This window comes from Xyrauchen texanus, chromosome 24, assembly GCF_025860055.1.
Source record: "Xyrauchen texanus isolate HMW12.3.18 chromosome 24, RBS_HiC_50CHRs, whole genome shotgun sequence".
NCBI classification, from domain to species: Eukaryota; Metazoa; Chordata; class Actinopteri; order Cypriniformes; family Catostomidae; genus Xyrauchen; species Xyrauchen texanus.
The window spans coordinates 17,319,522-17,332,369 of record NC_068299.1 but is presented as its reverse complement, the minus strand read 5'-3'; the positions used below and the strand labels follow the sequence as shown (position 1 = coordinate 17,332,369).

Sequence of the window (12,848 nt, the reverse complement as noted above, 5' to 3'; positions counted from 1 at the left end):
TTTCCTGTAGTATCTGTGAATGAACATAAGTAAATACACCTGCATGACTTTTACATGACATTCATGATTAATTAATGCATGGTATCTAATAAGTTCTTAATCAATCTGCATATATCAAACAAAGAGTAAGTTATAAGCTGTACCCTAGTTGACTACTATTTATGTCATATATAATAAATTCATATTATTTAAATAGCTAAAGCACTGAAATTGGAATCATTTTGCTTTCCAACATCTTTCATGTCGACACGCCCCTTCTAACATCACAACTGAAGTATCTCGATTTCAGAGTTTTCCACTGGTAAATACTACTTCAATTGGTCATTCATGTGCTTGGAACTCCTAATTGTAATATTTCCGAGTCCACTCAACGGCCGCATGTAGTGGTTTTAGGGTTGACAAGTACCTCATGGTGATCTTGTCTGTGAACCTAAGAACTCTGTGTGTGATTGAACGTTGAGTTGAAGTGACTACAGACAACCATGACTTTGATTTAAGGCATGCAAGAAGTGTGGAGCTGAACACAAACAAAATTCAAACAAGCAAAAAAAATAAATAAATAAATAAATAAAATTTACAATAAAAACAAAACAAAGATGATCGCATAACCACGTAACTTTTCTTTTGATTACGAAAATGAAGAGGGCCATATGAAGAATGTTTACAGCCAACACTGATTAATCTTGAACACTTAAAGGTGAAGTGTGTAATTTTTACACAACTAGTGGCTACAAACAAAATTGTGACTGTATTCAAATAAATCTTTGCATTAAAAACAAATTGTAAATCGTATTCAAACAGTCCCCCAGTGTAATAGTTTCATTAGGAGATAAAATACACAGTAAGTATGTTTTTGAAAATATATATATATATATATATATATATATATATATATATATATATATATATATATATATATATACAGTATCTCACTAAAGTGAGTACACCCCTCACATTTTGTAAATATTTTATTATATCTTTTCATGTGACAACACTGAAGAAATGAGACTTTGCTGCAATGTAAATTAGTAAGTGTACAGCTTGTATAACAGTGTAAATTTGCTGTCCCCTCAAAACAACTCAACACACAGCCATTAATATCTAAATCGTTGTCAACAAAAGTGAGTACACCCCTAAGTAAAAATGTCCAAATTGGGCCAAATTAGCCATTTTCCCTCCCCGGTGTCATGTGACGCGTTAGTGCAGGTGTGTTAAATTTGGTGTCATCACTCTCAAACTCCCTCATACTGGTCAATGGAAGTTCAACATGGCACCTCATGGCAAAGAACTCTCTGAGGATCTGAAAAAAATAATTGTTGCTCTACATAAAGATGGCCTAGGCTATAAGAAGATTTCCTAGACCCTGACACTGAGCTGCAGCATGGTGGCCAAGACCATACAGCGGTTTAACAGGACAGGTTCCACTCAGAACAGGCCTCGCCATGGTTGACCAAAGAAGTTGAGTGCACGTGCTCAGCGTCATATCCAGAGGTTGTCTTTGGGAAATAGATGTATGAGTGCTGCCAGCATTGCTCCAGAGGTTGAAGGGGTGCGGGGTCAGCCTGTCAGTGCTCAGACAATACGCCGCACACTGCATCAAATTAGTCTGCATGGCTGTCGTCCCAGAAGGAAGCCTCTTCTAAAGATGATGCACAAGACAGCCTGCAAACAGTTTGCTGAAGAAAAGCAGACTAAGGGCATGGATTACTGGAACCATGTCCTGTGGTCTGATGAGACCAAGATAAACTTATTTGGTTCAGATGGTGTCAAGCGTGTGTGGCAAAAACCAGGAGTACAAAGACAAGTGTGTCTTGCCTACTGTCAACCATGGTGGTGGGAGTGTCATGGTCTGTGGCTGCATGAGTGCTGCCAGCACTGGGGAGCTACAGCTCATTGAGGGAACCATGGATTCCAACATGTACTGTGTCATACTGAAGCAGAGCATGATCCCCTCCATTCGGAGACTGGGCCCCAGGGCAGTATTCCAGCATGATAACGACCCCAAACACACCTCCAAGACGACCACTGCCTTGCTAAGAAGCTGAGGGTGAAGGTGATGACTGGCCAAGGATGTCTCCAGACCTAAACCCAATTGAGCATCTGTGGGGAATCCTCAAACGGAAGGTGCAGGAGCACAAGGTCTCTAAAATCCACCAGCTCTGTGATGTCGTCATGGAGGAGTGGAAGAGGACTCCAGTGGCAACCTGTGAAGCTCTGGTGAACTCCATGACCAAGAGGGTTAAAGCAGTGCTGGAAAATAATGGTGGCCACACAAAATATTGACACTTTGGGCCAATTTGGACATTTTCACTTAGGGGTGTACTCACTTTTGTTGCCAGCGGTTTAGACTAACGGCTGTGTGTTGAGTTGTTTTGAGGGGACAGCAAATTTACACTGTTTTACAAGCTGTACACTTACTAATTTACATTGCAGCAAAGTCTCATTTCTTCAGTGTTGTCACATGAAAAGATATAATAAAATATTTACAAAAATGTGAGGGATGTACTCACTTTTGTGAGAAACTGTATATATGTTTATAGACTAGCCCATTCAGCATTCTTACATATTATTATATAATATCCAGTATAATAAAATATTGTTTATTCCATGAACTAGTCTGCAAAAAAAACCTCTCTTGAGATCTGAGTGCAATAGCTGGCTGAAGTATTCGTTTTTGGCTGCCTCACCTGTAAATATCCTTATGAATTCCATTGACTAATAAAGGCATCTTAGGTGGAAGGGTGCTACTGTACTTAGAAGAACTCCTGGTAATGTTATAATAACATGCAAGCATGCAAAATGCAAAATGCAAAAAAAAAATCTAAATCACAGCTGTCCACGCAAAGAGCAAAAGAACATGTCAAAGGTAATGTGCAAACATGCATGAGGTCACCACAGAGGCAACTCCCTCATTCTAGATCGTCTACATCAGTGGTTCTAAACCTTTTTTGATGAACACCCCCTACTTCATTCCCTTACCCATGATTTCTATAAAACAAACTATGGCATTTGTAACACAATAAATGCTAAATATAAATATTTATAAGTTATAACAAAAATGTATTATATTCCCTCACTCCACTAGTGTAGCCTATAGCAAATTTAATAGAGCTGAAGTAGTGATATGATATTATTTATTATCAATCTATTTCTCCCTAAAGTACAGTTAGTGATGCTATAGTAAATTCAAGGGTGGTGATGTAGAATTCTGTGCTGAATTCAAATGGTTTACACTTCTCATTCCTTGCTTCTCACTGATTCTCGTGTTTAAGAGCTCAAGCTTTAAGAGCTTTGCACTCGCGCTGCTCTGTCCATTGAGCTGTATCCATCTACAGAGCCATGGAGGTGCATTAGCTAAGGTTGTACCTCCGCCTGTGTATTTGACAATGCTACAACTGAAACCAGACTTCAAAAATCAGATGAACAGCAGTACAAATGTACGATGTACCTACTCGTATAATTGAGAACCAACTGATATACACCATGTCTAGATAAATGTTTTAATGCAATGAGGAACTTGATGATAGATTTGATTATTATGACTGATAACCGCACCCATTTGTAACCTAATGCCCCCCTTTCTACTAATTTGCTCTCAGTGCCCCCTGGCATCCTTTGGATGCCCCCTGGGGGTGGTATTGCCCCTGTTGAATCCTGGTCTACATGTATAATGAGATTATTATTTTGAGAAACCAAACTGTAGTCATGAAGAGATTGCTGGTGTTTGTCTTTTTGGGCTGTAAGCCAAAAGCAAGTGGAAAGTTCCACTTGTAATGTCTCTCGTCAGCGAGCTTCTCTGATGTATATTAGAGTGGAGAGGCAGAGCGTTTGACAAGAAATGTTCGAGGAAGATTTAAGCTTATGGAAAGAACCTGATGACATCAATAGTTATTTTAATTAAATGGAAAAAACTCCAAGGCCAAACAATGGAAACCGACACAAGGAGATCATTTATGGAGTCTTTTCAAAATGATATGGTGGATGAAAATTATATTAGACCAAAATAGTAATACAGATTTATACAGTAATCTGAATAAACAATACTATAATTCACAGACTGGTGGCCCGGTTCTGGCCTTTTTGTTTACCTTTGGGTGCGCAGACACTCTGTGCTTCTACCCCGCATTGATCTGTGTATCAAGATGACCTCACTGCAATTACCATGGAGATGGATGACACGTAGGAAAATAAACAAAAACAAAACAGACCAATAAACAAGCAAACGTAGAGTAAAACATGGACACCATAAGTGAGTTAGAAAAGGAAGGATGAAAACCTTCAAAGCCAGAACAGTAAGAACACAATAATGGTTAACATGATGTGTCTTCCTGACATATCTGTCAATACAAACCCTCCAATGATGGCCAATCCTCCATGTTCTGTACAAAACCAAACCTAGTACTGATGGTTCTGTTCTAACCCACCTTTTCTGTGCCTTTGTGTGTTAGCAAGTCTTAAAAATTCAATTGTTTTAGTATTTTTAATGAGGAAAGATTTTTGTGCTGAAGAAGGCACATTTTGGAAACGATTGAATTAAAAAATATTATTCTTTGAACACATACTTTTACATGCATGTACACACTTATCTCTACACAATTTACCTGTCATCTACATATCTCTCTCTCTCTCCTGCAAACGGGAACGGTCGTGGTAGCGTGTTGGGGAACGAGATCTACGGCTGTGCTGCACCTCATCCAGACTCCTTATAAAGAAAGAGAGAGAGAGAGATAGGTATATAACATATACCCATTGCAAGTTGTCGGTCATTCTAGTGTACAAAAAAATTTGAAGAATGCATTGATTGACCAATCAGAATCAAGTATTTCAGAGAGCCGTCATGAATTCTAATCATAGTTATAGTTTGTCTTTTTGCAGTCTATCCTACTATCAGCTAGGATAGAAGTCATGCTTTGCAGTACCTCTGTGCGGGGATGTTGAGTGGGCGGGACCGTCCCCTGCTCCCTTCATCTCTGTTCGGGGACACAGACCGCGAGCGATACTGAGTCGGCCTCTGCTGCTCAGGAACCTCTAACGTTGTTGCCCGGTCTCTCTCTCTTTCTCTGTTTCTGTCCCTTTCTCTCTCTCTTGATCGGTTCTCTATTGCTGTGATCATATACAAACAAAAATAATGTAAAGAAAAATTTGGTTACTCTGGAAAATTCACATTGCTATTGCTGTCATTCAGCTTGCCAGACCACTTTTTCCATGTTAGAACCCATCCAAAAATAAAAGGATAGACATAAGATGTTATATCATGTTTAAAAACAAGTCAGACCATTAAAAACCTTGTTCATTCTCCCTTTCCTTTAAAAGTCCAATAAAATCGAATTGTGACCAATAAGCAAATAGAAACCGTAGCTTAAAGTAAAAGTAACACTTAACAATAATGTTCCATTTTTTAACATTAGTTAATTAATTATAATTAGGTATCATAAACAATGAACAATATATTTTTTACAGCATTTATGAATCTTTGTTAATGATAGTTAATCAAAATACAATTGTTCATTGTTAGTTCATGTTTGTTCATTGTGCATTTACAAATGCTAACAAATGCTAATTTTGATTTGAATAGTGTATATGCTGAAACTAACATGAACTAAGATTAATAAAGGCTGTAAAATTATTGTTCATTGTAATTTCATGCTAACTAATGCTAACAAACAGAACCTTAAATGTACAGTGTTACCCAATAGTTAATCCAAAAATTTGTAATTACACATCCAAAAATCTTGTGTGTTATACAATACTGTGGCTTTGGGTGAGGAATAGACAAAGTCATTATTCACAGAAAATCTTCACCTCAGTCAATGGTCACTATGAATTGTTTGGAAAAATGTCTAAGAACCACAGACAAAATAAATACATAATATAGTCTACAGGTTTGGAAGGACATGATGGTGGGTAAATAATAACAGAATTCCCCTTTTTGTGTGAACTATTCTTTTATTTTAAAACTGACTAATCTAAAACTGTTATTTCATACTGTAATCTCTGGATCCAAATTAAGCCCTTTATTTAAGCACCCCTAAAACATTACTGATTAAAGAAGTAGAACCATCAGAAAGAGCTCTGTGCTTACAAATGGTTAATTTGATTGAATTTTAAAGGGACCTGCACACAGAGTAATAAACGCATTAGACTGTTGTACTGCTAAAGAACACTAACTGCTACTAAATTATCCACTATAGAACTATATCCACTAGTCCACAAATTACCTAAGAATATGCATATATATTTTGGAGAATTAAATAAAGGTGTATCACAATGTAGTGTACCACAAGAACGTGTCTTTTTCTTACTGCGACCATGCAGAGAAAAAATCAAACGTGTAGCACCGCAGAGAGAAAGCAGTCCTCCTTTTTGTATACCTACTTTTGTCACTTTCCCCATCACTGTCATGCATGTGTGATTGTGAGTGCTATGCATCATGTCTTCTATATTATACTACAGAGAAAATTACTGGAGACAGAACACTGATTGTCAGTATTGGTCAGCATTGTTGGAGAATTTCAAGAACCGTTAACAAAACCAAATGTTATGAAAATCATTTAGTTGCTTAAATATTGCTTAAAACATGGATTCCCAGCTATTCCCAACCCTATTAATAGTAACTCACTAATTAGTCCATTAGAACATGGAATGATGTCTAGGTTACGTATGTAACCTCCGTTCCCCGATGGAGGGAACGAGACGTTGTGTCAGAGAAGCGACACTAGGGGTCTCTCTTGAGCGCCGATATTCACCTTTGAACTATGAAAAAAGGCCAATGAGAGTTGGCAACCAGTATTTGCATGTCCCGCCCCCGGACATACGGGTATTTAAGCGGCGCAAATACGGGAGTTCATTCAGGATTTTTCTGAGGAGCCGGAAATGGTCAGGCCACAACAGGGGCTCGGCTAAGCGACGTGGCAGGGGAGACACAACGTCTCGTTCCCTCCATCGGGGAACGGAGGTTACATACGTAACCTAGACGTTCCCCTTCTGTCGCTCTCTCCACGTTGTGTCAGAGAAGCGACACTAGGGGTCCACTTAAAAAGAGCCATGCGCTGAGCCATGTACGTGATACGCTGATACAGGAGTGAGCAGGTATTCCTATGTGCAGAATGACCAACTGTATCAGGCTGCACGTACCCTTCCCCAATGCCCCATTTAAGCCATCAGGATTCCTTATCGTTACCCTGGAGGGGGAAACAAGGTGACGGCCGCCAACATGGGAACGGGCCAGCCTGGCTGGGCCTCTTTTCTCTCTATGTTTCTCGCATAGAGCAACTACGGCCGGGGCCCTTACACGCATTGAGGGAAAGGGGTCTTAGCCCTTATTAGGGCGGAGAAGACCCTGCGGAGGCCACACCTACCCGGGAGGGGAGGCAAATTTTGAGTGGCAAATACATCGCGGAAAAGTAGTGCGGTGGTAGATCCAGCCTCGCAGAGGGGGGAAGCATACAGCACGGCAACCGAGGCAGCTGTAACTGCCTAAGGGAAACACAGAGTCAACTTGTGAGGGGACAGAACCGTGGTTTTCCACACAGGGGGAGTCCGAACAGGAGGCCTTACCTGTGGGGCACCTATACCAGTACAGGGTAGCTTGCGGTAACCGCAGTGGTTTGGGTCGGCGAGTTCCTCTGCAGAACTGTGACCCACGAGGGCTAGGGAGGAGTCAACCAGTGTCCCAAACCTGGGATCTCCTGGGAATGAAGGCGCACTGTTTCCCCTGGTTAGGGGGAAGGGCGCTGGGTGCAAGCGATTCACCCGGTCAGATCGTGGACGTGCCACCGAGTTCTACGGGCTCGGTACCTGAGAGAACACGGGACGATACTGACTCAACTCGGAGATTGTAGAATCTCGCAAAAGTGTTAGGTGTTGCCCAGCCCGCTGCTCTACAAATGTCTGCTAGGGCAGTGCCCCTAGCCAGTGCCCATGAGGACGCAACACTCCTGGTGGAGTGGGCTCGGACCCGCAAAGGGGGGGGCACGGCCTGGGTGTGATAAGCCAGGGAAATGGCGTCGACAACCCAGTGGGCGAGTCTCTGATTGGAGACAGCATTCCCTTTCTGCTGTCCCCCAAAGCTGACGAAGAGCTGCTCAGAGCATCTGGTGCTCTGTGTGCGGTCCAGGTAAATATGTAAGGCACGTACTGGACACAGCAGTGAAAGGGCTGGGTCTGCCTCCTCCCGGGGCAGCGCTTGCAGGTTCACCACCTGATCCCTGAAGGGTGTGGTAGGAACCTTGGGCACGTAGCCCGGTCGCGGTCTTAGGATCACGAAAGTGTCCGCCGGACCGAACTCCAGGCAAGCGTCGCTAACAGAGAACGCATGTAGGTCCCCGACCCTCTTGATGGAAGCGAACGCGATCAGCAGGGCGGTCTTGAGAGAGAGGGCCCTGAGTCCAACTGAGTCAAGCTGCTCGAAGGGGGTCTCCGAGTCCCATAAGGACGACAGAGAGGTCCCAGGAGGGAAACAGGTTAGGCCGGGAGGGAGTCATCCTCCGGGCACCTTTTAGGAACCTGACGATTAAGTCGTGCTTACCAAGAGACTTGCCGTCTACCGTGTCGTGGTGGGCCGCGATAGCGGCAACATACACCTTGAGGGTGGAGGGGGACAGCCTCCTCTCCAGCCTCTCCTGAAGAAACACGAGCACTGACCTAACTGCGCACTTCTGCGGGTCTTCGGCTCGGGAAGAACACCAGTCCGCGAACAGATGCCACTTCAGGGCGTAAAGATGCCTGGTCGAAGGGGCTCTGGCTTGGTTAATAGTGTCTATGACGGCCGAAGGTAGGCCGGCTAGATCCTCCGCGCCCCGTCAAGGGACCAGACGTGGAGATTCCAGAGTTCTGGATGCGGATGCCAGAGCGTGCCCTGTCCCTGAGAAAGAAGGTCCTTCCTCAGGGGAATTCGCAGGGAGGGGCTGTCATGAGGAGCGTGAGATCCGAAAACCACGTCCGGGTGGGCCAGTAGGGGGCCACCAGAGTGACTTGCTCCTTGTCCTCCCTGACCTTGCATAGCAACTGTGCAAGAAGGCTCACTGGCGGAAAAGCGTACTTGCGCAGCCCCGCGGGCCAGCTGTGCGCCAGAGCATCTGTCCCAAGGGGAGCCTCTGTGAGGGCATACCAGAGCGGACAGTGGGAGGTTTCCTGGGAGGCAAACAGGTCTAACTGGGCCTTGCTGAACCTGTCCCAAATCAGCTGGACCGATTGAGGGTGGAGCCTCCACTCTCCGCTGGGCAAGTTTTGCCTTGACAGCGCATCCGCTATCACATTGAGGTTGCCGGGGATGTGAGTGGCGCGCAGTGACTCCAGTCGCTGCTGACTCCAAAGGAGGAGACGACGGGCGAGCTGTGACATGTGGAGGGAGCGTACTCCACCTTGGCGGTTTATGTAGGCCACCACTGTGGTGCTGTCTGTCCTGACTAGGACATGCTTGCCACGACTCAACGGAAGAAATTTCTTCAGGGCAAGAAAAATGGCCAGCATCTCTAGGCAGTTGATGTGCCAGCGCAGCGGGCCTCGGTTCCACCGGCCTGCGGCTGCGCGCCCATTGCACACGGCGCCCCAACCCAATTTGGAGGCGTCGGTTGTAACCAGAACGCGACGGGACACCTGCTGCAAGGGTACTCCTGCCTGTAGAAAGCAAAGGTCTGTCCAGGGTTTGAAGGTTTGGCGGCAGGCAGGGGTAACTTCCACGCCGTGCATGCCGTGGCGCCATGCACGTCTCGGGACTCGAGTCTGGAGCCAATGCTGAAGTGGTCTCATATGCATCAACCCCAGTGGCGCGGCCGCCGCGGAGGATGCCATATGCCCCAGGAGCCATTGGAAACATTTCAAAGGGACCACGGTGCCTGGTTCGAAAGAAGCGAGGCATTCCAGCACTGACTGAGCACGCTCGTCGGAGAGACGTGCTGTCATTGAGACTGAGTCTAACTCCAAACCGAGAAAAGAGATGCTCTGGACCGGGGTGAGCTTGCTCTTTTCCCAGTTGACCTGAAACCCTAAACGGCCGAGGTGCTCGAGCACCTGGTCTCTGTGTGCGCATAGTAATTCCTGCTAGGAGGCCAAAATGAGCCAATTGTCGAGGTAATTGAGTATGCGTATGCCCGCTCCTCGTAGCGGGGCAAGAGCCGCCTCTGCGACCTTCGTGAAGACGCGAGGGGACAGAGACAGGCCGAAGGGGAGGACCTTGTACTGATACGCCTGGCCGTCGAACGCGAACCGTAGAAAGGGTCGATGTCGAGGGCGAATCGAGACGTGGAAGTACGCGTCCTTCAGGTCTACCGCTGTGAACCAATCTAGATGTCGGACGCCAGATAGAATTTGTTTCTGGGTAAGCATTTTGAACGGGAGTTTGGACAAGGTCCGATTGAAAACTCGCAGGTCCAAGATCGGTCGTATGCCGCCGCCTTTCTTGGGTACAACGAAGTAAGGGCTGTAGAAACCCTTCTTCGTTTCGGTCGGAGGGACAGGCTCTATCGCGTCCTTGACTAGAAGGGAGGCGATTTCCTCGCGCAGGGAGTGGGCATGTTCGCCGTGCACTGCGGAGGAAAGAACGCCCACGAAAGGGGCGGAGACCTGGCAAACTGAATTGCGTAACCGAGTCGGATGGTCCGGTGCAGCCACCTTGATGAGCTGGGCAGTGAAAGCCATGCCTCTAAGCTCCGTGCTAGGGGCACCAAGGGGACGAGTATTTTGGAGTATTTCTGGTGCTGAGAATAAAATCAAAGCACTTACCTTGTTCCGCGCACCCGGCAGGAGGCGGGTTCGTGACTGAGGAGGAGGTCTGATGCTGGCGTCCTCTGGACTCGTCTGAACCGGCCGGCCGGGGAACAGTCGTGGGGCTGAGGGCGGAAACACTGCATCCTTGGCGCCGAGACTGTTGAGGCCTGAAAGCAAAGTGCCGTGAGAACGGCATTTGCGGGCCATGTGACCCAGAGGTAAAGGAAATAGCTCTTTTATTGAGAATTTGGGTACAATGAAAAAACAAAAGATTCTCCTCCCGGCCCTCCACCAGTGGTCTTACCACCTCCGGAGCTAACTTCTCATCCTCTGGGTCCGCTGTCTCAGGGACGCTTGGGAGCCTTCCGGGTCCTCGAAGGGGTCCGTGAGGCAGGGGGCGTACGCTTCCTGTGGTTTGCTCGACGCCGGGGCTGAGAGCTGGGCCCAGGTTGGGGTGGAGCAGAAGGTGTTCTGGCCGCGGGAGGACGCCCTCGGTGAGCAGGTGGGGCCTGGGCCGTGGCGGCAAGCTTGCAGCGTGGCATGATGTGCGAAATGGCCTCCGTCTGCTTCTTCACCAGGGAGAACTGCTGGGCAAAGTCCTCAACGGTGTCGCCGAAGAGGCCGAACTGGGAGACAGGGGCGTTGAGGAAGCGAGTCTTGTCAGCTTCACGCATCTCAACCAAGTCCAGCCATTGCTGACGTTCCTGGACCACCAGAGTGGCCATCGCCTGCCCGAGTGCCTGCGCTGTGACCTTCGTCGCTCTCAGGGCGAGGTCGGTCACTGAGCGCAGTTCCTGCAGCGTGTCGGGATCAGGGCCACCCCCGTGCATGTTGCGAAGTGCCTTGGCTTGGTGGACCTGCAGGAGTGCCATGGCATGCATGGCGGAAGCGGTGCGTCCTGTAGCGCTGTAGGCCTTCGCGGTGAGCGAGGATGTTGCTCTACAGGACCGGGAAAGGAGTACAGGGCGGCCCCGCCAGGTGGTAGTGCTTCCGGGACATAAGTGGGGCGCAACAGCTCTATCCACCTGGGGGATCTCCGTGTACCCGTGGTGCGCTTCCGCCGTCGAGGGTGGCGAGGGGCGGATGAGCAGGTGGCGGTGCGACGAGTGGAGAGGGGTGCTCTCCACGAAGACGTCAGCTCATCATGCACCTCCGGGAAGAAAGGAACCGGGGGGGCGAGGCTGTGAGCAGCGCCCCACGCCCAAGAACCAATCGTCCAGCCGTGATGGCTGTGGGGAGGATGGAGGGTTCCAATCTAGGCCCACGCTGTTGGCTGCCCGGGAAAGCATATCGGACATCTGTGCGTAGGCCTCCTCCTGGGCGTGCAAGCCCGAAGGCGGCAGCCCAGAGGAGCCCTCAGCATCAGAGCCCAAGCCCTCCGATGTCGCGGCGAACTCATCTGCTTCCATCGCAAGAGGGTATGCAGACTGGCTGTGAGGCGAGTCGCTGCCACCTCGAGCGGGAACGGGATTCAACGAGCGTGCCGGGGCGCGGGTGGTCCGAGGGGGCTTACCCGGCGGAGCTGCACCCGCTGCCATCCCCGAATCGCCTCCATCGCCAGCCGCATCGTCCTCAATCCTATGGGAAGAAGGAGCGACGCGGGGGGCGGCTGGAGTGGCTTGCTTACGGTTGTAAGCAAACGGTTGTAAGCAAGCCGCGACCGCAACATTGTCATGGTCATGTTCTCGCAATGAGAACATGAACCATCCACAAACGCAGCCTCAGTGTGATCACTGCCCAGACACACGAGACAACGCCTGTGGCCGTCGGAAGCGGAAAGTACTCTACCGCATCCAGGAACAACACAGGGGCGGAAAGGCATCTTTATAAAGACGCGTCCTTACAAGGACATTCAACGCCGCTGTGTTTTTTGCTCTTTTAGAGGAAATTACTCTTTTAAATAAAATCACTCTTTTATGAATGAAATAACTCGTGAGAGATCTTTCTTATCTGCAACTGTCGATGCGCTCAGGGGCAGGAAGTGCACAGCCGTGCAAACAGGAGAAAGCCGCTGTTGTGCGCCATAGAATCCAACAGCATGCAGCAGAGGATAGCAGGAACTCGGTGTGTAAAACGCAGCAGTCCGCAAACACGACCATCGGCTCCGAAGAAATTTTCTGAATGAACTCCCGTATTTGCGC

The 12,848-nt window shown here is 47.5% G+C and overlaps 1 protein-coding gene across 1 annotated transcript in view; it reads right to left on the bottom strand.

Moving 5' to 3' along the window:
- Window positions 1-12,848, bottom strand: part of LOC127617981 (regulating synaptic membrane exocytosis protein 1-like) — a 126,361-nt gene that overhangs the window by 25,079 nt on the left and 88,434 nt on the right. The window contains 4 exon segments of the mRNA XM_052090181.1: window positions 4,089-4,151; window positions 4,602-4,623; window positions 4,626-4,702; window positions 4,920-5,103. Coding sequence (XP_051946141.1) covers window positions 4,089-4,151; window positions 4,602-4,623; window positions 4,626-4,702; window positions 4,920-5,103 — 346 coding nt within the window.